Source organism: Clinocottus analis, unplaced genomic scaffold, assembly GCF_023055335.1.
Source record: "Clinocottus analis isolate CAN_PGR_092001 unplaced genomic scaffold, fCliAna1.0.p SCAF_3, whole genome shotgun sequence".
Classification (NCBI taxonomy): Eukaryota; Metazoa; Chordata; class Actinopteri; order Perciformes; family Cottidae; genus Clinocottus; species Clinocottus analis.
In genome coordinates, this window is record NW_027176042.1 from 22,870,493 (window position 1) to 22,897,981 (window position 27,489).

Below are 27,489 nucleotides of genomic sequence, written 5' to 3' on the forward strand. Positions count from 1 at the left end.
GTCCTAATCTTTCCATAAAAGTGTCTTATTAGTATGTGGGTTGTTGTTAAGGCCCTAAACCATACAGGCTGGACAACTTTGGGACCGCTCCAGGAGGCATTTTTGGGAAATCTGGCTCATATCATGCTAGATGTTCATAGTTATTATCAAAATATGGTATAAAATATACATTTTATTACGAAGCATTAGGGTTTCATTTCGGGTTTATACGACTACTTGAACACGGGGGGAAAAAGGGCAGGTGCTTGATGCTTAAGCAAGTAAAAAAACCGTAAAAAGCTAAAAGAAATTTAATTTAAATTTGTTATTTTACTGTCGTAAATGGGATTCCGTAGTTTCGGTGCTCAGTGTGAAGTTGGCCAAGATGTCGCTGATTTATATGGTCTGAAAACCTTGATATAAAAGATTAGAAATCACACAAAAAAGATTGCGACATGCGCGGGAGGCCTCTTTCTTTTCGCCTTTAGAAGTCCGCCCATCGCAATTTGGGAAAGGGAGGAGGATTGGAGCGGCTGTTGAAATCCTCACCGTGGCCAAATACACGCCTTTCAGGCTGACTCGGGCTGTTCGCTCCACGCAGCTTTTTTTAAAAAACATTTTCTTATTTTTTTCTAATCCCCGAACTATCCCGAGTTCTCAACTTGGCTTTTTCCAGAGCGCTTGAGGAGAGTCTGGTTGATGGTGGGTGGCGATAACATCCAGTGTCATCCGCCCCCCTGGCTACTGGAACCAAACACAGAGTTCAGATTGGCCTTTGTAGATAATCTGTTGGAGGGTTTCCTCAGCGCCGTGTAATGGATCGGCTCCGGGGGGTCACGGAGGCATTTTTAAATCTCTCTCCAATAACTTTTTTTTTTTTTCGAATCCTTTTCAAAAGAAAAGCAGCTATCTGCCAAGATAATCAACATCAATACACAACAACATGGTTTTTGGCCTCCGTCCGTCACTGAAGCTTCTTCCAAAAAGGTCTGGGCGTCGTTTCAAGGAGGAACTGTTGGGAGGACACAAGCTGAGTGACTGACGTTTAACACTTTCGCTCACTTCCAATTCCACACAGTAGCATATTGAAAATAATGGATATTTCTGACGTACTGCATCGGAGCGTGGCATACGGACGGGTCTCCCCCACCTCCCGAATTAGGACCAATGCTGCAGTTTGTAAGGAACAATGATTAATTGTTTTGCACTCTGTGTCATTATTTCTTCAGGGTGAGCCTGGCCCAAAATAAGAAAACAAAACAATCTGAGCAAGTCACCTAACTTCCCTGGACCTTTTAAGAAATACAAGAAAGTACAGATGTCTTACCTATATTCCTACCTGACAAAAAAAAGGCTTCTCACCCCTACCGACACCCTTTCTTACCCCACCACCCAAGAATCAGTGCTGTGCAGCATGGCCCGGTTGGAGAGAGTTGGAGAGAGAGAGAGCCCCCAACAGGTTCCCTCTGAAGTACCACCGTCCAATCACCTGCAATGAATCGAAGGCACAGAGCAAGGCAAAACATATCACAGCACCCCCTTCAGGCAGGGAGGTGAACAGCATTAAGGGGAGTCATAACAAAATGGAATATTAAATATATACACCCAGAGCCTTTTTCCCTTAGAGGAAACTTAGTAAAATAGCTCACAGTAGCTTAAGCTAACAGTTTACCCCCAACAGATACAACAGTAGGATCCTAGTAGTTGGTCCTTGACCTTCATTGATCCAGTCAAACCTTTTTTTGCGAAGTGTGTTAGCAGCAACTGCTAAGGTGAATAGTTTTGATACTCTAGGGCCGCTCAAGGAAGCTTTTTTGGGAATACTTGCTCATGTAAATGTTCATAGTTATGATCACAATATGTTATAAAGGTGATTTTTTTTTAAATAAAAAAAAAAATCACAAATAAATATAAATATACGTATATATATATATATGTATATATATATGTATATATATATATATATATATATATGTATGTATATATATGTATGTATATATATATGTATGTATATATATGTATGTATATATATATGTATGTATATATATGTATGTATATATATATGTATGTATATATATATATGTATATATATATGTATATATATATATGTATATATATATATATGTATATATATATGTATATATATATATATGTATATATATATGTATATATATATGTATATGTGTATATATATATATGTGTATATATATATATACATATATATATATATATATGTGTATATATATATATATACATATATATATATATGTATATATATGTATATATATATATATGTATATATATATGTATATGTATATATATATATATATGTATATAATAGCACCAGTAATAGAACTCATTATGGGAGATCCTACAACTACTTGACCTACTTGAACACGGGGAACATGGTTTAAGGAACGCCGTTGTGTTACACATCACAATAGAAAGGTATTAATGTAGCAACTTGTCGTGGTGGAAGTATTTTGATCCTGGGGGTACCAGTACTGCAGTACAACAACACTTCATGCATACTAAACCGTCCATTACAAATGTCAGCAAAATAAACACACAAAAAGGTTCGGAGGACGATAAGGATTTCTGAAAGATAGCCACCGCTGTGTGAGAGAGAACACTCAATAGGAGACCTACTATCGGATAGAACATAAGTTCAAAGCTCACTTCACTAATCCTGTGTGGAAGAAATACACCCTTGACTTTGGATAGTTTCTATTGTTCAACAAATCCCGGCAATATCGTTCACCGCTGTCGTCATCGTTGTCGGTCCGGACAACCGCTTAATTTACTCAGCACAATGAACTCGGTGTCCAGCTTCTTAATGTAGTCTGTGTCTCCTCCCTGTGAGAGATGTCCAAACTCGAGGGGCCGAGTGGGCCTTCGATGACGGATCCTCCCGTTGTGGAGCGATAATTAAATGCCACCTGGCTGCAGCACTGAGTGGAAATTGCAGATAACTAAGATGTCCATTCATGATCCAGGTGGAATATATCCATATTGATGTTGGACTAATAGAGTATTCATTGCTCATTAGGAGCAGTCAAGCTGTCAAATCAATGAGACCTTTGCTTGAGTTACAAGCCAGAGCCAAAGCAAGCCCCTTGTTTAACAGCAGCGCCGCACGCCGCAAGATACAAATCTGAGCTATAAATCTGAGACTGAGACGCCAGAACCTCAGAGTCGATTTCTTACAATGTCATTACTTAAAAGTGGCTTCTCGGCGCTGTGAAGTTGTTCAGTGTACGGGATGTACTCGCACACCAATTTCTGTTTCAGATAATCGTTTTTTTGCTCCTCAACTTTCAAGGTAAAGACAAATGGCCTTTTCAACGATGACGTTTTGGGATTTCAGAGAGGCAGACGAGATCTTTATCGTGCTCCCAACAAGGTGCTGTGGGTTTTCGTAAAGTTTGACAACCACTAATCTCACCGTTCATTCTCTCTCTCTCTCTCTCTCTCTCTTTCTCTCTCGCTCTCTCTCCCTCCCTAGATTGAGGACATGCAGTGGCCTCGTGGGGAGCAGGACATTCCCAGCTCGGTGTGCAGCCTTCCCTGTCGAACCGGTGAGAGGAAGAAGGTGGTGAAGGGCATGGCCTGCTGCTGGCACTGCGAACCCTGCGACGGCTACCAGTACCAGTCCGACGAGTTCACCTGCAAGCTCTGCTCCTACAACATGAGGCCCAACGCCAACCGCACGGCGTGCCAGCCCATACCCATCATCAAGCTGGAATGGCACTCGCCCTGGGCGGTGATTCCGGTCTTCCTGGCGATGCTCGGCATCGTCGCCACGATCTCCGTCATGGCGACGTTCGTGCGGTACAACGACACGCCGATCGTCCGAGCGTCCGGCAGGGAGCTGAGCTACGTCCTCCTGACCGGGATATTTTTATGCTACATCATCACGTTCCTGATGATCGCCAAGCCGGACGTCGGCGTGTGCTCGTTCCGAAGGATCTTCCTGGGTCTGGGCATGTGCATCAGCTACGCCGCCCTGCTCACCAAAACCAACCGCATCTACCGCATCTTCGAGCAGGGCAAGAAGTCGGTGACGGCGCCCAGGCTGATCAGCCCCACCTCACAGCTGGCGATCACCTCCAGCCTCATCTCGGCCCAGCTGCTGGGGGTGTTCATCTGGTTCGTGGTCGATCCGCCCAACACCGTGATAGACTACGACGAGCAGAAGACCTTCAACCCGTATCTGGCCCGAGGGGTGTTGAAATGCGACATCACGGATCTCCAGATTATCTGCTCGTTGGGTTACAGCATCTTGTTGATGGTGACGTGTACTGTTTACGCTATAAAGACCCGCGGGGTGCCGGAGAACTTTAACGAGGCCAAGCCCATCGGGTTCACCATGTACACCACCTGCATCGTATGGTTGGCTTTTATACCCATCTTCTTTGGCACGGCGCAGTCTGCAGAAAAGGTAGGAACCAATGGATGAATGGGCGAAAGGGTGGCTGAAAGATGAACAGCTGGTTTGGTGTGCAACACAAGACTCATGTCCGGTTTGCTGCGCTTCAATTTCTAGTAATGCATCAAAACAATGGCGACACACTGTGAAAAGAAAGACGACAATATACGTGGTTTAGTTTTACACAAACACAGAAGAATGGTGTTTGTATCCCAAAGTGTAGTTTAGGCATTTTAAAGTCTTGTTTTCCGTACCTATGTTACGTTGTTAACGTTTTACTCACTTGATGGACTTATTTTCAGGCCAACCATGAAGTTTTCCCCAAACCTAAGCTATGTGTTTTCCGTTTGCTGCCATGTGTTTACCATGACCAGAGTGAGAGATCATAGTTTGATGGGCTGGGCTACCGGAGGCTGTGTAAAGTGAGCCGAATGGGTCAGTACGTATGGAAGCCCATTTCCGCCACAAAAAAAAATAAAATTAGGACCACAAAAAAAAAGTCGATCATTTTTTTAATTTGTCCTAATTAAAAAAAATTAAAAAATCAGCGCATTTTTTATATATTTTTTTAATTTGGAAAAAAAATTGTATTGACTTTTTTTTTTTTTCCTTGACGAAAAAAAACCCCATCTAAGCAATACGTTATTTCATCACTTTGGTTTTCCAATACCTTTATCTAAATGTAAATAGGTATTGTTCATACAACAAAACAAGTACAAGTCGCATAATAGTCCAATCTCGTTTTAATTCATATTCTTTTAATTTAACATTGCAAGCACTGTTTTATATTCAAGTGCTCTTGTTATTTACCAAAAGATAGCTTGGCAATGTCAACCACCCGTAAGCCTATTGATGGGTTACTTTAAAGTCTTCCTGCTGTTGCAAGTTAAGGAAATTGCAGTTAAAATGAAAACACATGCAGTTGTGTATGCTGTGTTTAAATATCTGAATGTACTTTGTGTGTCCATATATTAGCTAGTGTTGACCTAAGTGGATTCAGAAAGTGATCTGATTTGTTGCACACATTTTTAAATAAAGTGCTTTTTTAATATTTGGGTTTTTGAGGGGGAAGGTATAAAGTATATAAAGGTACAAAGATCATCGTTTGGAGTCTTACTCGAGTCTAAGTCATGTGACTTGCGTCCACACATCTACTGAATATTGATTATGCATTCAACGGCTTTAAACTTCATTACAAGCTCAGAACGGGAATAAATCAGAAACCGCATTTTCAATTGTAAAAAAAGAAAATCAGAGTAGAAAAAAATAGCAATTCTGGAGCTTATTTCATTGAGTCTTGTTCCGCAGTCGTCATAACTTTCATTATCAGCCACAGAAAATAGCATTATATAATAACATATCCCTTTTCCCTTAAAAACAGGAGTATCAAGCACGCTGCGATTCATAATCATAGCAAAAATCCATGTCAAGCAGAGAATTACTGCATCATTCATAATGGCTGACTATCACGTTGTGCCCCATTTTATCAGCCTAAAGGCTTCCGGACGAGCCGATCTGCCACTAGAGAATAATCTCATCCTCATTCGAGCAGAGAGCACGGCTTTGTTATGAAACCCAAAGATCCACATGTGGCAGGAAAATGACACAGATATATAAAATAACAACAAGGCAGTTGCAATGTTCTTGTGTATGCGGTTGGTAAAATATTGCATGTGGAAATAGCGACAAAGCAACATCTCATCGTCTGTTTTTTTACGGCCCCAGATCTCGTTGGCTCTCGTCGGCTGCTCGGTCCCGATGAAGCCGTTACAGTGTGTGGATTTAATAAAAGACAACAGCTGCCATCCCCGGGTTTTAACTCTCCTCAGAGACTCCTCGATTGTGTTGTTGTCTCTCGTTTGGGGTTTTCAAAGGTTATAAAGGCTCAAGCTGACGCAATTAGCTCATTTTCATTGAAGGCTCAAACTGAAAATGTGTGTAAAGTTATGGGATGTAGGCAACTAGTTGGAACCGTTTTAAAGGTTCTTATTATTACTGCATGGCCTTCAAGTCTTTTATCACAGTTTTATGAGAACTATTCCCAAATGAAACGAGTCTCTGTATTTCGGCCTTTAAGACATGTGGAATGCAATCTGCTTAACAGTGTTAATAAGCGCGAGCAAAACTCCATCAAGCACTGCAGGGATGAATAAATACTGATTATGTGAGCTCTCTTCAGCTGGTTTGTGTCCCCATAGATCTGTTTAACATTGAATTGTTGTTTCTGGATACTTGAAAACGTTAATTATCCTTGTGGTATAATTGATGAGGAGGAAACTAGAAATACTGTACGTCATGCACGCATGTATTAAAATGACATTTTACTGAATCTAAACAAGCTAAGTGGGCATCACTTGTTTTCTTTATTATTAGTTTGTTGACAATTATTACATCTATTTATCAATACTGAGTTCCATTTCAAACTGCTCCACAGTTTTCAAAATGTTGCTATTTTAATCGCAATAAAAATAATTTAAACCATAATATAATGATGGTAATATTATTAGAACTAATAGGATTATATGGATCTAATATTTACCGGAAGATTAGTCCCGTCAAACCAGCTTTAAACATAAATGCTTCTCTCGGCTATATTTAATAATAAAATAAATAGAAATACAATCAAAATAAAAGAGCTCTCAATTCAAGACTCGAGAGGAAGGGAACCATAAGCTGTATTAAATAGGGTAAATTATACATATATACATTTAAAAAATAAACTACAGCCAATGTTTTGGGAAAATATAGCAATGTGTCGTCGGCGTAGAAGACAATGCATTTCATGACCAAATATTTCAAATGTTATTACCGTAAAAGTCGGGTTACAAGCTGCTACTACCTTTGGTGGGTGTCCCCGCTAGTTCCCCGCTGTAGCTAGCTAGCGCTGCTGCTAGCTCCCCAGCAGCAGTGCTAGCTAGCTACAGCGGGGATACCCACCGAAAGTACCAGCGGCTTGTAACCCGACTTTTACAGTAATTGTTTTCTCACTTAAAATCAACTTCCACCAAACTTTTGCTTATTTACTCTTAATTTTTCATGTGTCTTGTTTAACACATTAATGTTAGATGCAGTGTCTCCTCAACATCACACCTTCTGTCTTCCTTGTGTCCTTTCATTCTTTCTAACCTACTTTTTTTTCATTTATAGAGGTCATCCAGGAATGGCATGAACCTCTTGATGCACTTTTCTTTTTACCCTAGATTTTTTAAATGTTGTACATTTCTGTTTGAAAAATAATGTGCAACAGGATATGGATGTGGTCGCTGAATGCATTGTAAGTCATAGCAGTGTAAAGTTTAGTCTAACTTTGTGTAAAGAGATGTGGAAAATTGAAAAAGAAAAATGTAAGAAGGACTGACAGCGGGCTTACGGGCTTATGATGCGATGAACTTCTGTGGTATTACCGGAGTGGATTTATATTACATTTTCATAAAGCACAAATACTTTTCCAATACTTGAGCGGCCGGTGATTGACGGCCGTAAACCAGCCAGAAGCCGAGGTTATGAACGTTCTGCTGTCCCCGACGTCCCTCGGGCCCAGGTGAGAATGTCCGGTTTTGACGCGGTGAGCTCCGGGGGTTTGATCTCCGGCAGCCATTTGAAAAACTAAGCCTCTCTGCTCGGCTCTCGGCGTTGAAGAGATGGATTGGGGTAAACCGTCCTGATGGACTCGTGTCCTGTCCACGGGGATACACTTGTCCACCTCAACTGCTTCGGGCCACAGAGGCAGAGATAAGCTCCCGCTAACAGGGCTGTCAGTGTTGGAGGGGGGGGGGAGGAAGGTCCTGCCGGTGGCACTGAGCTCCAACTGCACTTCATCAAGAAAGTTCTTAACCTTTAGTATTGACCTACGTATGTGCTGTTTTGGGGGAAGCTGTTCGGGTGACGGCGCTTTTTCAACCAAGACCCTTTCTCGTCAGTCGTCCGGGTCATTTTGTTGGGACCAAAAACCAATTGTTTGTTCATCTCACACTGATGTCCAACTCACTCACTGATTGGAAAGTCTTTATTAGAACCCGCTGAGCAAAATCCACGGGAGCAAAATAGCAGAAGAACGGACTAACAGGACGTTCAGGAGGCGAGCTCAACAACTGGCTAAAAAGTCCCAAATACGTGATACGGCATGTTAACAGAGTCCATACTAAAGAAGTCTTGCGTCTGTATTGGAAGTATGGTTGTGCAGAAAAGCGGGAGGTAAATATATATATATATCTGGATGTATCTGATACCCGGTTGGCTCCAAGGCTTTTCCCTGCAGCCCCGCGAAGCTGAAACTGAGAGGGATGCTGAAATGAAGGAGGAGAGAGGACGCATCGTGAGGATGGATGTCTCATCTAGAGAGAGAAGGGGGGAATAAGAGAAAGAAACCCTTTAAATATTAATTTTAAACTGCCTTTATTTACTTTCACAACGAATGGCAACAAAGCCCAGGAAGAAAAGGAAATGAACCCGACTCCAGTCCAGAGAGCCTCACAAAAGCAGATGCTGACATTGTTCTTTATTGTTTTCATTATTGTAATCAGCTTTCCACAGGACGCCGTGAGGGTCAAAGACACAGCGTGAGGGTCAAAGGTGAATGCAGCCGTTGTAAAAACGTCGGGAAGTTAGCGATTGTAGTTTTGCCAGCAGATCACGGAGGATGTTAAGGTGCTTGAATAAATATTGCTCTACTTCCTCTTGGAGGCGTAACTCAGTGGAATCTCAACACACAGACATAATGCATGACGTTTTCTAATGATGTTGATCATCTTGTTATCAGATTAAAGGTTTGTGAAATAATCACGACTGTTATATTTTCTTTTTAACTGAAATTGGAAAAAAAAGCATGAATACAGATCAATATATATATATGTATATTTATAACTATATACAACAATAATGTGAACACAGTTGTAGAAGAAACAAACGTAAAGGAAACAGTCAGTGAAGACAGAGGTTCTGCTGGAGATGAAGATATCATGAATCACAGCCTGGTGACCAATCAAAGCTCAGACCTTGGACTGTTAGATGATGTTATATCAATAAATCTGAAGAAGATGAAGTCATAAAGCAGCTTAAAGCAACACAGTTTAAACTGATGACTGCAGAAAGGTTCATGTTTGCTGCTGAAAAGAGAGAAAACACAGGATTTATATGTTAAAGAGGTGAATGACTGATTATCACCTCCTTCAAACTAAAGTCTCTATCAGACCTGTTGTTCTGACACGCAGACCTTCAGTGGTGAGATCTTCACTTTATCCAAAGTGTCAATGTATGGAAACATCTTCTCAGTGAAAGTGTGTGTGAAGGTGTGTATGTGTGTGTTAGTATCAGGATCAGAGAACGACAGCTTTCCTCTGTTGCAGTCCAGATTCACTCTGATCCTCTGAGGCTTCTTCTGCACGACGACATCAGTGACTGAAACTGGTGGTGACCATGATGAGTATTTATCATTATAGAACATTATTCTCCATAATTCAGACAGTATGCTTCCCTTCCTCTGGACAGACTCTGCTAACACACCCACTGACCAGTGTGGACTGTCTCCTACCTCGATATCCCAGCTGTGAGTCCCAGAGTTAAATCCCTCAGAGCCCAGAACAGAACAGTAATCCTCAAACCTCTCTGGATTATCAGGAAGCTTCTGTCTCTCTCCGCGTGTCCCACTGGTCAGATCTTCAGACAGGATGAGGTTTGGATGAGCAGTGTTTGGGTCCAGAACCACAGGAGTGTAGGAGACCAGGTCCTTCATCTTGTTCCAGATGTTGAAGGTCAGGTTGCCCAGGTGTTTGGCCTCGTCTATCAGAGCTCCTGAGAGCAGCTGTGGATCCTCCAGCAGGGGGCGCTGCTGGACTCGTTGCACTGCAGCCTTGTAGTTGTTGAGGAATGAGACGTCTTCAGCTCTCAGCTCGTCCTCTGTGGCTCTGACTGTGTCTGAAAGAGCTGCTATCTCTCTGCTCAGAGCCTCTATCTCCTCCTTCATCATCTGACTCTTCTGCTCCTCTTCCTCCCTCAGTGCAGCCATCCTGGCCTCCTCTTCCTCCTCCAGAAACTGGTGAAGCTTCTTAAACTGATCCTTAATCTTCCTCTCTGTGCGTCTGGCCTGGACCTTCATGTGTTCTGCTGTTTGATCAGACTTCACTTTAACTTCTTCACAGACCTTTAACTTCTCCTTTAAGGGCTCCAGAGTTTCCTGAAGCTTCTTCCTGAATTGTGAAGCAGCTTCATTGATGGGTCTGAATCTGTGGTCAGTGTGTTTCTCTGAGTCTCTGCAGACGAGACACACTGGCTGCTCATGGTCCAGACAGAAGAGTCTGAGTTTCTCAGAGTGCAGACTGCAGAGAGTCTCTGGAGCTCTCTGGTCTCCCTCCAGTAAGAAGGACTCACACAGGTTCTTTAACGCCAGGTTACAAGGTGGTTCATGCTTTGATGATCTTCTCTTACAAACTGGACACTCCTGAGTGTGTTTCTCTGTCCACCATCTCTTCAGACAGTCTTCACAGAAGCTGTGGCTACATGACAGAATAACAGGATCTCTAAAGACTTCCTGACAGACCGGACAGCAGAGATCCTCCTCTGATCTGGAAGCCATGTTGTCTGAGTGAAGCTGAAACAGAAAGTACATGAGTCATGGCTCCCTCCTCCTCTATTTACACTTTACCTGTAACAAAGAGGTGTCTTTCATTGCAAAGTCTAAAAGAACATCTACCAAACCTCTAGAAATGACTGATTAACAGCATTTGATCTGCATCGTACAGTACATTTTAATCTTCATGGAGCTCATAAAATATTAAAGTGTTCAAAAGTTATTTGGCACATTTGCCTTCAATAAAAAAGGAGTGTAATGTAATAATGTCCAGCAAAGATCACAGAAAACCAGATGAAATTAAAGAATGGTGTTACAGAAGCAAAACATGTTAATGTGCTGTACACAGCAACACCTTTTAGATAAATAACAAAATAATAAAACTTTCGCTTCAAACTGAACTAAGCCAACGCTGCTGGATGGAACCAGTCAGGCAGGTTTGAGGTGAAGAAGGATTTTATTTAGCGATGCATGAGATCAAACGCGTCTCTCCTTTGTTGGGAGAGTTGAAAGAGTTCGAGCAGCAATATCAGTTATAAATCATGTTAAAGAAGGATGAGCAACGTCTCAGCGATGTCACCACTGTTATCATATTTTTAGGACACTTTGCAGATATTTGACTGAAGTTTAAAACATTTCACAACTTTTAGCATTAACGCATGTATTTACTGTTTTTCAAACGATCATCAATGAAAGTGATAACAGTTGTGATGGATTCTGTTTCCACTCCGTATGTTATAAGGATGAGTGAAGCTGAAACACAGAAAGTACATGAGTCATGGCTCCCTCCTCCTCTATAACTTCACTGTGTGGAGTCAAACTCACGTTCAGTGTGTGGAGTGTCAGCAGGTTGAAGCAGCAGTGTTGTAGTGTTCCTCTTTTCTCTGCTGCAGCTGAACTCACTCAGAGGAAGTTGTTAGTTTGGTGTGAAGGTGAATCTGATCGTCTCTCTTTCAGTCTGTGTGTCTCTTTAGTGAAGAAGAAGAAGCACAAACTGTTTGTCTCAGGTGAGTCAGGTGAGGGGCGGAGCTTTGTGACTCCTCCTCTGCTAAACGCTTCACCTGTAACACAGAGGTGTGTTTCATTCCACAAACACCTCCACACCTCTACAGCTCACCGGTTAACAGGTTTTACCTCATTTCATCTGCAGGAGGAACGTTTCCACCTCCATGGAGCTCGTCACATATCATTCAGGCGAGCAGCCGTGACGGAGCTTTTACCTGTTTGTTCTTCAGCAGTGTGATGTTATAATTTAGTGCAAATATCACAGAAAACCAGATGAGATCAAAGTGTCTCTATTCGGTTACCGAAGCAGTAAATGCATATTTTAAGCAACCTGTTGAAATATCCTGTTGTAGTGGACTTCGACGTAATTCACTAAGATGGGTGACTGCCCCTTTAAGAGCAGGTACCGTCACCATGGGAACAGGGGTGTGTTCAGGAGTTAAAGGGCTGGCTGTCAGAGATGAAGGTAAACACATTAGACAATAGATATGAATATGTACAAGTGTTGCAACTAGGTCATATGTGTGGTTTAGTTGAAAGTGGACTGATCCAGAACCAGTTGTTGAATCAGCTCCCGTCTTCCCCCGAACTTCATGTCCAACCTTGAAAGTGTTGAGTCCACAAGACCATGTTTGATGATATTCATGTCCTGCCAGAGCACTTTGTGCCAAAGGTTGAATCTTGACTGTGGTTGTTTCCTCAGATCTGCAGCTTTATATCTTGGACTCTTGGGTGTAAAGAAGAGCAGAGATGTTAGCTGATCAGCAGCTGGTGGTGAGCTGGATCAGGTGAAGGGAGAGACAGAAGAGATCTGCAAAACATGAATGAATACTGAAGGAGAACTGGTCTGGATGAGGAACCTGTTCTTGAGGTCTTCAACTTCCACTTGCAAACACCTTCTTTATTCCCATTGAGGCTGGGGACATGGAATACAAGTGGGCCATGTTTAGAGCCTCCATTGGGGAGTCAGCTGTGCAGAGTTTTGGTCAGAAGGTCTTTGCTGCCTGTTGGCATTCAATGAAGCTGCTTGTGAACGAGGCCGTCAAGTTGAAGGAGTTCTTTCAGGCTTCATTGGTCCATTGGACTCCTTAAGCCACAGACAGGTATCAGGAGGAAGATGTTGAACGAATGAAGGGGAGACGTTTGGGATGACCATGAAGAAAGACTTTCAGTTGGCCTCAAAGAGGTTCCAGCAAACTGTCGGACAAGTTTTGGTCAGAAGGTCTTTGCTGCCTGTTGGCATCCAATGAAGCTGCTCGTGAACAAGGCCGTCAAGCTGAAGGACTTCTTTCAGGCTTCATTGGTCCATTGGACTCCTGAAGCCACAGACAGGTATCAGGAAGAAGATGTTGAACGAATGAAGGGGAAACGTTTGGGAAGACCATGGAGAAAGACTTTCAGTTTAAGCAAACTGTCGGAGGACTCAAGAGGGGGAGGCCGGGCTTTGCCCTCGCTGTTTCTCAGAAGAATCTAAAGATATTATGTGACGGAAGAATGATCACCTTGAGGAACAGTTGAAACGTTCTTGTCCAATTCCCTGAAAGAGGTCTGACATAGTTTAAAAGCACCACAATGTGGTGGATGAGATTGATCCTGAAATGCTGAAGACTCTTGACGTTGTGGACCAACTCTTCAGTGTTGAGTGAAGGTGTCACCTAGTTGTACCTGTTCAACGATGCTGGAAGGGTCATGTGTGTTTATCCATCCAGTCTATTTGTTTTGTGTATCCAGAGGGTCCGGTAGGACTATGGGATACTGGACTCTTTATGATCAGCATTTCATAAGAATCTCAACACACAGACATGATGCATGAGGTTTTATGAGGATATCTTCTTAACGGCAGAACTTTCATGAACCGCCATGTTTATTCCTTTAGTATGGAAGTAATGTAGTGACAGTGCACTGCAAATATCATGGATAATTCTGCGTAGTTTATTTGTGAACATTTTAAACATGTAAACTAACCCAGGCTAAACAAACCCAACACTGTTTGATTATTATGGTTATTATTAAATACACGTATATGGAGCTTTGGGACCGGCCTGTGTCTGTACAATCAGAGTTTATGAAGACAAAACACAAACAACATGAACTGTGATTTATTTATTTATTTATCTTTCTTGATAATTCTGTTATTAAATTACAAGTTTGTATAATAATCACCACTGTAAAAAACTCTGTTTTTTCCATGATCAGCTGCAGAGGAACTAGAATCAACCTTATTCATGAACACAATGTGTGTAATAATCAAACTAAACACAACTGCAGAAGTTGTTTTATGACACAGCTTCAGTGCTGATATCTTCTATTTATCAATAGTAATATTAAATAATAATGTTGATCATCCTGTTATCAGATTAACAGTTGACATGATATCATGAATCACAGCCTGGTGACCAATCAAAGCTCAGACCTTGGACTGTTAGATGATGTTATGTCAATGAATCTGAAGAAGATGAAGTCATAAAGCAGCTTAAAGCAACGCAGTTTAAACTGATGACTGCAGAAAGGTTCATGTTTGCTGCTAAAAAGAGAGAAAACACAGGATTTATATTTTAAAGAGGTGAATGACTGATAATCACCTCCTTCAAACCAAAGTCTCTATCAGACCTGTTGCTTTGACACACAGACCTTCAGTGGTGAAATCTTCACTTTATCTCCAGTGTTAATGTATGGAAACATCTTCTCAGTGAAAGTGTGTGTGAAGGTGTATATGTGTGTGTTAGTATCAGGATCAGAGAACGACAGCTTTCCTCTGTTCCAGTCCAGATTCACTCTGATCCTCAGAGGCTTCTTCTGCACGAAGAGAACAGTGTCTGCTGATGGTGACCCTGATGAGTATTTATCTTTAAAGAACCCTATTCTCCATAATCCAGACTGTATGCATCCCTTCCTCTGGACAGACTCTGCTAACACACCGAGTCTCCAGCCTCTACTGTCTCCTACCTCGACATCCCAGCTGTGAGTCCCAGAGTTAAATCCCTCAGAGCCCAGAACAGAACAGTAATCCTCAAACCTCTCTGGATTATCAGGAAGATCCTGTCTCTCTCCTTCTCTCACACTGGTCAGATCTTCAGACAGGATGAGGTCTGGTTGAGCAGTGTTTGGGTCCAGAACCACAGGAGTGTAGGAGACCAGGTCCTTCATCTTGTTCCAGATGTTGAAGGTCAGGTTGCCCAGGTGTTTGGCCTCGTCTATCAGAGCTCCTGAGAGCAGCTGTGGATCCTCCAGCAGGGGGCGCTGCTGGACTCGTTCCACTGCAGCCTTGTAGTTGTTGAGGAATGAGACGTCTTCAGCTCTCAGCTCGTCCTCTGTGGCTCTCACTATGTCTGAAAGAGCTGCTATCTCTCTGCTCAGAGCCTCCATCTCCTCCTTCATCATCTGACTCTTCTGCTCCTCTTCCTCCCTCAGTGCATCCATTCTGGCCTCCTCTTCCTCCTCGAGAAACTGGTGAAGCTTCTTAAACTGATCCTTAATCTTCCTCTCTGTGCGTCCGGCCTGGACCTTCATGTGTTCTGCTGTTTGATCAGACTTCACTTTAACTTCTTCACAGACCTTTAACTTCTCCTTTAAGGGCTCCAGAGTTTCCTGAAGTTTCTTCCTTAGTTGTGGAGCAGCTTCATCGATGGGTCTGAATCTGTGGTCAGTGTGTTTCTCTGAGTCTCTGCAGACGAGACACACTGGCTGCTCATGGTCCAGACAGAAGAGTCTGAGTTTCTCAGAGTGCAGACTGCAGAGAGTCTCTGGAGCTCTCTGGTCTCCCTCCAGTAAGAAGGCCTCACACAGTTTCTTTAGCACCAGGTTACAAGGTGGTTCATGCTTTGATGATCTTCTCTTACAAACTGGACACTCCTGACTTGGTTTCTCTCTCCACCATCTCTTCAGACAGTCTTTACAGAAGCTGTGGCTACATGACAGAATAACAGGATCTCTAAAGACTTCCTGACAGACTGGACAGCAGAGATCCTTCTCTGATCTGGAAGCCATGTTGTCTCTGAGTGAAGCTGAAACAGAAAGTACATGAGTCATGGCTCCCTCCTCCTCTATTTACACTTTACCTGTAACAAAGAGGTGTCTTTCATTGCAAAGTCTAAAAGAACATCTACCAAACCTCTAGAAATGACTGATTAACAGCATTTGATCTGCATCGTACAGTACATTTTAATCTTCATGGAGCTCATAAAATATTAAAGTGTTCAAAAGTTATTTGGCACATTTGCCTTCAATAAAAAAGGAGTGTAATATAATAATGTCCAGCAAAGATCACAGAAAACCAGATGAAATTAAAGAATGGTGTTACAGAAGCAAAACATGTCAATGTGCTGTACACAGCAACACCTTTTAGATAAATAACAAAATAATAAAACTTTCGCTTCAAACTGAACTAAGCCAACGCTGCTGGAGGGAACCAGTCGGGCAGGTTTGAGGTGAAGAAGGATTTTATTTAGCGATGCATGAGATCAAATGCGTCTCTCCTTTGTTGGGAGAGTTGAAAGAGTTCGAGCAGCGATATCAGTTATAAATCATGTTAAAGAAAGATGAACAACGTCTCAGCGATGTCACCACTGTTATCATATTTTTAGGACACTTTGCAGATATTTGACTGAAGTTTAAAACATTTCACAACTTTTAGCATTAACGCATGTATTTACTGTTTTTCAAACGATCATCAATGAAAGTGATAACAGTTGTGATGGATTCTGTTTCCACTCCGTATGTTATAAGGATGAGTGAAGCTGAAACACAGAAAGTACATGAGTCATGGCTCCCTCCTCCTCTACAACTTCACTGTGTGGAGTCAAACTCACGTTCAGTGTGTGGAGTGTCAGCAGGTTGAAGCAGCAGTGTTGTAGTGTTCCTCTTTCCTCTCCTGCAGCTGAACTCACTCAGAGGAAGTTGTTAGTTTGGTGTGAAGGTGAATCTGATCGTCTCTCTTTCAGTCTGTGTGTCTCTTTAGTGAAGAAGCACAAACTGTTTGTCTCAGGTGAGTCAGGTGAGGGGCGGAGCTTTGTGACTCCTCCTCTGCTAAACGCTTCACCTGTAACACAGAGGTGTGTTTCTTTCCACAAACACCTCCACACCTTTACAGCTCACCGGTTAACAGGTTTTACCTCATTTCATCTGCAGGAGGAACGTTTCCACCTCCATGGAGCTCGTCACATATCATTCAGGCGAGCAGCCGTGACGGAGCTTTTACCTGTTTGTTCTTCAGCAGTGTGATGTTATAATTTAGTGCAAATATCACAGAAAACCAGATGAGATTAAAGTGTCTCTATTCGGTTACCGAAGCAGTAAATGCATATTTTAAGCAACCTGTTGAAATATCCTGTTGTAGTGGACTTGGACATAATTCACTAAGATGGGTGACTGCCCCTTTAAGAGCAGGTACCGTCACCATGGGAACAGGGGTGTGTTCAGGAGTTAAAGGGCTGGCTGTCAGAGATGAAGGTAAACACATTAGACAATAGATATGAATATGTACAAGTGTTGCAACTAGGTCATATCTGTGGTTTAGTTGAAAGTGGACTGATCCAGAACCAGTTGTTGAATCAGCTCCTGTCTTCCCCCGAACTTCATGTCCAACCTTGAAAGTGTTGAGTCCACAAGACCATGTTTGATGATATTCATGTCCTGCCAGAGCACTTTGTGCCAAAGGTTGAATCTTGACTGTGGTTGTTTCCTCAGATCTGCAGCTTTATGTCTTGGACTCTTGGGTGTAAAGAAGAGCAGAGATGTTAGCTGATCAGCAGCTGGTGGTGAGCTGGATCAGGTGAAGGGAGAGACAGAAGAGATCTGGAAAACATGAATGAATACTGAAGGAGAACTGGTCTGGATGAGGAACCTGTTCTTGAGGTCTTCAACTTCCACTTGCAAACACGTTCTTTATTCCCATTGAGGCTGGGGACATGGAATACAAGTGGGCCATGTTTAGAGCCTCCATTGGGGAGTCAGCTGTGCAGAGTTTTGGTCAGAAGGTCTTTGCTGCCTGTTGGCATCCAATGAAGCTGCTTGTGAACGAGGCCGTCAAGTTGAAGGAGTTCTTTCAGGCTTCATTGGTCCATTGGACTCCTGAATCCACAGACCGGTATCAGGAAGAAGATGTTGAATGAATGAAGGGGAGACGTCTGGGAAGACCATGGAGAAAGACTTTCAGTTGGCCTCAAAGAGGTTCCAGCAAACTGTCGGACAAGTTTTGGTCAGAAGGTCTTTGCTGCCTGTTGGCATCCAATGAAGCTGCTTGTGAACAATCCCGTCAAACTGAAGGACTTTCTTTGGGCTTCATTGGTCCATTGGACTCCTTAAGCCACAGACAGGTATCAGGAGGAAGATGTTGAACGAATGAAGGGAAGACGTTTGGGATGACCATGAAGAAAGACTTTCAGTTGGCCTCATAGAGGTTCCAGCTAACTGTCGGACAAGTTTTGGTCAGAAGGTCTTTGCTGCCTGTTGGCATCCAATGAAGCTGCTCGTGAACAAGGCCGTCAAGCTGAAGGACTTCTTTCAGGCTTCATTGGTCCATTGGACTCCTGAAGCCACAGACCGGTATCAGGAAGAAGATGTTGAACGAATGAAGGGGAAACGTTTGGGAAGACCATGGAGAAAGACTTTCAGTTTAAGCAAACTGTCGGAGGACTCAAGAGGGGGAGGCCGGGCTTTGCCCTCGCTGTTTCTCAGAAGAATCTAAAGATATTGTGTGACGGAAGAAGGATCACCTTGAGGAACAGTTGAAACGTTCTTGTCCAATTCCCTGAAAGAGGTCTGACATAGTTTAAAAGCACCACAATGTGGTGGATGAGATTGATCCTGAAATGCTGAAGACTCTTGACGTTGTGGACCAACTCTTCAGTGTTGAGTGAAGGTGTCACCTGGTTGTACCTGTTCAACGATGCTGGAAGGGTCATGTGTGTTTATCCATCCAGTCTATTTGTTTTGTGTATCCAGAGGGTCCGGTAGGACTATGGGATACTGGACTCTTTATGATCAGCATTTCATAAGAATCTCAACACACAGACATGATGCATGAGGTTTTATGAGGATATCTTCTTAACGGCAGAACTTTCATGAACCGCCATGTTTATTCCTTTAGTATGGAAGTAATGTAGTGACAGTGCACTGCAAATATCATGGATAATTCTGCGTAGTTTATTTGTGAACATTTTAAACATGTAAACTAACCCAGGCTAAACAAACCCAACACTGTTTGATTATTATGGTTATTATTAAATACACGTATATGGAGCTTTGGGACCGGCCTGTGTCTGTACAATCAGAGTTTATGAAGACAAAACACAAACAACATGAACTGTGATTTATTTATTTATTTATCTTTCTTGATAATTCTGTTATTAAATTACAAGTTTGTATAATAATCACCACTGTAAAAAACTCTGTTTTTTCCATGATCAGCTGCAGAGGAACTAGAATCAACCTTATTCATGAACACAATGTGTGTAATAATCAAACTAAACACAACTGCAGAAGTTGTTTTATGACACAGCTTCAGTGCTGATATCTTCTATTTATCAATAGTAATATTAAATAATAATGTTGATCATCCTGTTATCAGATTAACAGTTGACATGATATCATGAATCACAGCCTGGTGACCAATCAAAGCTCAGACCTTGGACTGTTAGATGATGTTATGTCAATGAATCTGAAGAAGATGAAGTCATAAAGCAGCTTAAAGCAACGCAGTTTAAACTGATGACTGCAGAAAGGTTCATGTTTGCTGCTAAAAAGAGAGAAAACACAGGATTTATATTTTAAAGAGGTGAATGACTGATAATCACCTCCTTCAAACCAAAGTCTCTATCAGACCTGTTGCTTTGACACACAGACCTTCAGTGGTGAAATCTTCACTTTATCTCCAGTGTTAATGTATGGAAACATCTTCTCAGTGAAAGTGTGTGTGAAGGTGTATATGTGTGTGTTAGTATCAGGATCAGAGAACGACAGCTTTCCTCTGTTCCAGTCCAGATTCACTCTGATCCTCAGAGGCTTCTTCTGCACGAAGAGAACAGTGTCTGCTGATGGTGACCCTGATGAGTATTTATCTTTAAAGAACCCTATTCTCCATAATCCAGACTGTATGCATCCCTTCCTCTGGACAGACTCTGCTAACACACCGAGTCTCCAGCCTCTACTGTCTCCTACCTCGACATCCCAGCTGTGAGTCCCAGAGTTAAATCCCTCAGAGCCCAGAACAGAACAGTAATCCTCAAACCTCTCTGGATTATCAGGAAGATCCTGTCTCTCTCCTTCTCTCACACTGGTCAGATCTTCAGACAGGATGAGGTCTGGTTGAGCAGTGTTTGGGTCCAGAACCACAGGAGTGTAGGAGACCAGGTCCTTCATCTTGTTCCAGATGTTGAAGGTCAGGTTGCCCAGGTGTTTGGCCTCGTCTATCAGAGCTCCTGAGAGCAGCTGTGGATCCTCCAGCAGGGGGCGCTGCTGGACTCGTTCCACTGCAGCCTTGTAGTTGTTGAGGAATGAGACGTCTTCAGCTCTCAGCTCGTCCTCTGCGGCTCTGACTGTGTCTGAAAGAGCTGCTATCTCTCTGCTCAGAGCCTCCATCTCCTCCTTCATCATCTGACTCTTCTGCTCCTCTTCCTCCCTCAGTGCATCCATTCTGGCCTCCTCTTCCTCCTCGAGAAACTGGTGAAGCTTCTTAAACTGATCCTTAATCTTCCTCTCTGTGCGTCCGGCCTGGACCTTCATGTGTTCTGCTGTTTGATCAGACTTCACTTTAACTTCTTCACAGACCTTTAACTTCTCCTTTAAGGGCTCCAGAGTTTCCTGAAGTTTCTTCCTGAATTGTGAAGCAGCTTCATCGATGGGTCTGAATCTGTGGTCAGTGTGTTTCTCTGAGTCTCTGCAGACGAGACACACTGGCTGCTCATGGTCCAGACAGAAGAGTCTGAGTTTCTCAGAGTGCAGACTGCAGAGAGTCTCTGGAGCTCTCTGGTCTCCCTCCAGTAAGAAGGCCTCACACAGTTTCTTTAGCACCAGGTTACAAGGTGGTTCATGCTTTGATGATCTTCTCTTACAAACTGGACACTCCTGACTTGGTTTCTCTCTCCACCATCTCTTCAGACAGTCTTTACAGAAGCTGTGGCTACATGACAGAATAACAGGATCTCTAAAGACTTCCTGACAGACCGGACAGCAGAGATCCTTCTCTGATCTGGAAGCCATGTTGTCTCTGAGTGAAGCTGAAACAGAAAGTACATGAGTCATGGCTCCCTCCTCCTCTATTTACACTTTACCTGTAACAAAGAGGTGTCTTTCATTGCAAAGTCTAAAAGAACATCTACCAAACCTCTAGAAATGACTGATTAACAGCATTTGATCTGCATCGTACAGTACATTTTAATCTTCATGGAGCTCATAAAATATTAAAGTGTTCAAAAGTCATTTGGCACATTTGCCTTCAATAAAAAAGGAGTGTAATGTAATAATGTCCAGCAAAGATCACAGAAAACCAGATGAGATTAAAGAATGGTGTTACAGAAGCAAAACATGTCAATGTGCTGTACACAGCAACACTTTTAGATAAATAACGAAATAATAAAACTCTCGCTTCAAACTGAACTAAGCCAACGCCGCTGGATGGAACCAGTCAGGCAGGTTTGAGGTGAAGAAGTATTTTATTTAGCGATGCATGAGATCAAATGCGTCTCTCCTTTGTTGGGAGAGTTGAAAGAGTTCGAGCAGCGATATCAGTTATGAATCATGTTAAAGGAAGACGAGCAACGTCTCAGCGATGTCACCACTGTTATCATATTTTTAGGACACTTTGCAGATATTTGACTGAAGTTTAAAACATTTCACAACTTTTAGCATTAGTACATTTATTTACTGTTTTTCAAACGATCATCAATGAAAGTGATAACAGTTGTGATGGATTCTGTTTCTACTCCGTATGTTATAAGGATGAGTGAAGCTGAAACACAGAAAGTACATGAGTCATGGCTCCCTCCTCCTCTACAACTTCACTGTGTGGAGTCAAACTCACGTTCAGTGTGTGGAGTGTCAGCAGGTTGAAGCAGCCGTGTTTCAGTGTTCCTCTTTTCTCTCCTGCAGCTGAACTCACTCAGAGGAAGTTGTTAGTTTGGTGTGAAGGTGAATCTGATCGTCTCTCTTTCAGTCTGTGTGTCTCTTTAGTGAAGAAGAAGAAGCACAAACTGTTTGTCTCAGGTGAGTCAGGTGAGGGGCGGAGCTTTGTGACTCCTCCTCTGCTAAACGCTTCACCTGTAACACAGAGGTGTGTTTCATTCCACAAACACCTCCACACCTCTACAGCTCACCGGTTAACAGGTTTTACCTCATTTCATCTGCAGGAGGAACGTTTCCACCTCCATGGAGCTCGTCACATATCATTCAGGCGAGCAGCCGTGGCGGAGCTTTTACCTGTTTGTTCTTCAGCAGTGTGATGTTATAATTTAGTGCAAATATCACAGAAAACCAGATGAGATCAAAGTGTCTCTATTCGGTTACCGAAGCAGTAAATGCATATTTTAAGCAACCTGTTGAAATATCCTGTTGTAGTGGACTTGGACGTAATTCACTAAGATGGGTGACTGCCCCTTTAAGAGCAGGTACCGTCACCATGGGAACAGGGGTGTGTTCAGGAGTTAAAGGGCTGGCTGTCAGAGATGAAGGTAAACACATTAGACAATAGATATGAATATGTACAAGTGTTGCAACTAGGTCATATGTGTGGTTTAGTTGAAAGTGGACTGATCCAGAACCAGTTGTTGAATCAGCTCCCGTCTTCCCCCGAACTTCATGTCCAACCTTGAAAGTGTTGAGTCCACAAGACCATGTTTGATGATATTCATGTCCTGCCAGAGCACTTTGTGCCAAAGGTTGAATCTTGACTGTGGTTGTTTCCTCAGATCTGCAGCTTTATGTCTTGGACTCTTGGGTGTAAAGAAGAGCAGAGATGTTAGCTGATCAGCAGCTGGTGGTGAGCTGGATCAGGTGAAGGGAGAGACAGAAGAGATCTGGAAGACATGAATGAATACTGAAGGAGAACTGGTCTGGATGAGGAACCTGTTCTTGAGGTCTTCAACTTCCACTTGCAAACACGTTCTTTATTCCCATTGAGGCTGGGGACATGGAATACAAGTGGGCCATGTTTAGAGCCTCCATTGGGGAGTCAGCTGTGCAGAGTTTTGGTCAGAAGGTCTTTGCTGCCTGTTGGCATCCAATGAAGCTGCTTGTGAACGAGGCCGTCAAGTTGAAGGAGTTCTTTCAGGCTTCATTGGTCCATTGGACTCCTGAAGCCACAGACCGGTATCAGGAAGAAGATGTTGAATGAATGAAGGGGAGACGTCTGGGAAGACCATGGAGAAAGACTTTCAGTTGGCCTCAAAGAGGTTCCAGCAAACTGTCGGACAAGTTTTGGTCAGAAGGTCTTTGCTGCCTGTTGGCATCCAATGAAGCTGCTTGTGAACAATCCCGTCAAACTGAAGGACTTTCTTTGGGCTTCATTGGTCCATTGGACTCCTTAAGCCACAGACAGGTATCAGGAGGAAGATGTTGAACGAATGAAGGGAAGACGTTTGGGATGACCATGAAGAAAGACTTTCAGTTGGCCTCATAGAGGTTCCAGCTAACTGTCGGACAAGTTTTGGTCAGAAGGTCTTTGCTGCCTGTTGGCATCCAATGAAGCTGCTCGTGAACAAGGCCGTCAAGCTGAAGGACTTCTTTCAGGCTTCATTGGTCCATTGGACTCCTGAAGCCACAGACCGGTATCAGGAAGAAGATGTTGAACGAATGAAGGGGAAACGTCTGGGAAGACCATGGAGAAAGACTTTCAGTTGGCCTCAAAGAGGTTCCAGCAAACTGTCGGACAAGTTTTGGTCAGAAGGTCTTTGCTGCCTGTTGGCATCCAATGAAGCTGCTCGTGAACAAGGCCGTCAAGCTGAAGGACTTCTTTCAGGCTTCATTGGTCCATTGGACTCCTGAAGCCACAGACCGGTATCAGGAAGAAGATGTTGAATGAATGAAGGGGAGACGTCTGGGAAGACCATGGAGAAAGACTTTCAGTTTAAGCAAACTGTCGGAGGACTCAAGAGGGGGAGGCCGGGCTTTGCCCTCGCTGTTTCTCAGAAGAATCTAAAGATATTGTGTGACGGAAGAAGGATCATCTTGAGGAACAGTTGAAACGTTCTTGTCCAATTCTCTGAAAGAGGTCTGACATAGTTTAAAAGCACCACAATGTGGTGGATGAGATTGATCCTGAAATGCTGAAGACTCTTGACATTGTGGGGCAGTCATTGTGGACCAACTCTTCAGTGTCGAGGGAAGGTGTTACCTGGTCGTACCTGTTCAAAGATGCTGGAAGGGTCATGTGTGTTTATCCATCCAGTCTATTTGTTTTGTGTATCCACAGGGTATATGGTAGGACTAAGGGATACTGGGCTCTTTATGATTAGCATTTAATAAGTGTTGGGTTACACCGAGGTTTTTTTTATAGTTTTGGGGTGTTTTTGGATCAACGATGAGTATTTTTGGAGTTGCATTGTGGCCGGAGTGAAGTGTAAATACATCCAAGAAACGTGGAGAGGGAGCAGACCCTCCGATATCGCATTGATCAAAGAAAAATTGAATATTAGAGTTCAAAGAAGAATTTTCATGAAATCATAGAGAAAAAAGAAAAAAAACACATTCAATTAAATCAATATTTTTTTTGCTACTTTTGCCATACAAAATTAAAAAGATATGTAATGTCTGAGGCTTTTATTGTGAAATACAAGAAGTGGACCCCGGTTTGCGCTGGGAGCCTCCGAGACGTAATAATCATGAATATATGTTTCGATGAAGGGAGGCAGGGAATATAAAACCTAAAAGCTAGAATCTCAGGACTTACTGATGACCCCTTTCCCACAGAGGGTCATGTGCGTCTGGGGAGTGAAATGCTGATTATGTTACTGTGTTTTACATTTGCAGTCGTATTTTCTCTTGTCAAAGTAGTCAGAATTGCTCTGTACATGGTGGTCTGTATGAACGTGTCGTGTATTGAGTGGTTTCGGTCTGTGACAGTAACTCCAGGGACTCTTTTCCCCCCCCAATCCGCCCGTGACGTGGACTATACGACGCTCACTGAAGGCCTAGCTCTCAAACCCACGGTTCGCCACCGGTGAATGGGAACACGTGGCATTGTCGGGCCGACCCGATGATGCAATCGTCTTTCTCGAGAGGACATTATCAAACGTCGACATGCCGTGCCATCGGTTTTCGACCCTTCACCCCGTCACGCTTTCCGCCTCCTTGAAGACAAGGAGAAGGGCACGACGTGAACAACCACGTCGAACATCGAGGCCGTCAGGGTGCATGAAGATGCATGAAGAACGACCGCCATCAAACTGCTCCGGATAAAAAACAAACTACCTCAACGTGATTGAATCTACACGTGTTAAAAAAAAAAAATAATAATAAAAATGAAATAACGAAAAGATTTACCGTCAACGGGTTTATTTAATGGAGAGCTATTGCGCAACGGCTGACATCCCGATGAATGCTGGTTCTGTGTCGCCGTCACGCAAAGACCTGGAACGCCGCCGCGATGCGTTCAAGCGCCTCGTGAATAAATCAGAGGAGAAGCGTTTGCTCTGAGCCCTTCAAAATAGCTCACGCTCTCCTGGTGGGAAATGCCAAGGTCACACAGAGGACACGCTCCTCGCTTAGGCTGCACGCCGCCGCCGGCCACCTTGATTTAGATGTGTTGAATACATAGGAGGAGGAGGAGAGGTGAGAAGAGGAGAGGAGGGGAGGAGAAGTGAGGGGTGAAGGGTGAGGAGAGGAGGTGTCAGGAGGAGGACAATGTTTGCGATGCTAATATAATTATTAATGTTATGGCATCCATTAATGTTTGCGTTTTCCGCTAGTCTCCTCTTCCTCCTTCTCCGCTCCTCTTCCTCTCTTCCTATGTGTTGTGTTTCTTTCATGATGGTTTTGTTGCTCGGCTTCTTCTCAACTCCACATAATAGAATTGAGTTCATTTTGTTTCTTCCAACACATAAATACAGAAAATACACGTCAATACAGAAAATACACATAAATACAGAAAATACACCTTAATACAGAAAATACACATAAATGCAGAAAATACACATAAATACAGAAAATACGCATAAATACGGAAAATACACGTTAATATAGAAAATACACGTAAATACAGAAAATACAGAAAGTCCACCTAAATACAGAAAATACACCTGAATACAGAAAATGCGTCTAAATTCAGACAATACACCTAAATACAGAAAATACACCTAAATACAGAAAATAGCACCAATATGGAAATAATACACCTAAAAACAGAAAACATCCTCAAACACAGAAAATCAACAAAATACAGAATATACATCTAAATACAGAAACGTCACACTACAAATACTGAAGGTTTTCTGTATTTCTTTCTTTCTTTTCTTATTGGTCAGGATCCTTTCTTTTGTTATCATTTTCCTAACTTGAAGTCTGTCGAGCTTTCACACTCACACACACACACACACACACACACACACACACACACACACGCATACTTGTTAGCGGTGCAGCTGCTGCCTGTGATCTGAGGTTGTGTTTAATAGTATTGCCGAGGTAAGGAACATGACCTCTCGGTTGGGGCCCAGCTGTGCAGCAGCTTCACATAAATCACTGAGTTATTCACAGTCACAGTCTGGAGTCCTGTACTGTGACGCTGCTGCTGCTGCTGCTGCTGCTGCTGCTGCTGCTGCTGCTGCTTAACATGTCCAGCAGCTTTCACGCATGTATTTAATGGAAACATGGAGATGAGCATATTGGCTTTGAGTGGGCCCATTTGTTAACCAATAAAGTCGCATGTGTGCGCGAGTGGGAGAGTAAATGTTCTCTCGGGGGGACTGAAGAGGAGGACCTCAACCCTCACAGGGACACGCCTCTCTCCTCCATTCACTCGCAGCACGAGGGGTCGATCAAGTTCGGAAAGACATTGATCTCTGACCAGCAGTGTCTCTGAGGCCTGATGCTGCGTTCAAACCAAAACGGTGGTGTAAATGGCTGAAACTCACTGACGGCCTGAAGGAAGAGAAACGGCTATTTTGGCATCGAATCCTGCAGTTGACATGGAGGAGGCTTTTTGTTGGATATTTAGCCAACACACACACACACACACACACACACACACACACCTACACCTCGTCACATCACCTCCTGCTGTAACACACTGATGAACACGAGCGGGGCGGGTCACATCGACCGGCTACCCAACACCGTGTAATCTGCTGGAACAGCCCATCAACATCATCCACGACTTTGTCTAACGAAGGTGTATTGATCATGTGCCATGGTGAGTGTGTGTGTGCGTGTGTGTTTCAGTGAGAGACAAACACACACACACTGTGTGAGCACAAGCAACCGCATGAATAATAGCATGGGTCAAATATAACAGCTGGATGTATGATGCATACTCTAATATAATGTTATATAATGTAATGACAATAGTTGATCACGCACCATT

At 43.0% G+C, this 27,489-nt stretch overlaps 4 protein-coding genes across 6 annotated transcripts in view; 1 reads left to right on the top strand and 3 right to left on the bottom strand.

The window, feature by feature from the left end:
* Window positions 1–27,489, top strand: part of grm7 (glutamate metabotropic receptor 7) — a 183,616-nt gene that overhangs the window by 143,396 nt on the left and 12,731 nt on the right. For all 3 annotated transcript variants that reach the window (XM_068594332.1, XM_068594331.1, XM_068594333.1), the window contains exon 8: window positions 3,485–4,420. In XM_068594332.1, the coding sequence (XP_068450433.1) occupies window positions 3,485–4,420 (936 nt within the window). The remainder of the gene's footprint in view (window positions 1–3,484; window positions 4,421–27,489) is intronic.
* Window positions 9,594–11,817, bottom strand: LOC137796410 (nuclear factor 7, ovary-like). Its single transcript, XM_068594334.1, has 2 exons — window positions 11,799–11,817; window positions 9,594–10,994 (listed from the first exon to the last, which is right to left on the bottom strand). Exon 2 carries the CDS (start codon window positions 10,977–10,979, stop codon window positions 9,594–9,596), a length of 1,386 nt encoding a protein of 461 aa, XP_068450435.1. The 5' UTR covers window positions 10,980–10,994; window positions 11,799–11,817.
* Window positions 14,583–15,965, bottom strand: LOC137796413 (nuclear factor 7, ovary-like). The gene has a single exon (XM_068594336.1). The coding sequence runs from the start codon at window positions 15,963–15,965 to the stop codon at window positions 14,583–14,585; it is 1,383 nt and encodes a 460-aa protein (XP_068450437.1).
* Window positions 19,794–21,176, bottom strand: LOC137796411 (nuclear factor 7, ovary-like). Its single transcript, XM_068594335.1, has one exon. The coding sequence runs from the start codon at window positions 21,174–21,176 to the stop codon at window positions 19,794–19,796; it is 1,383 nt and encodes a 460-aa protein (XP_068450436.1).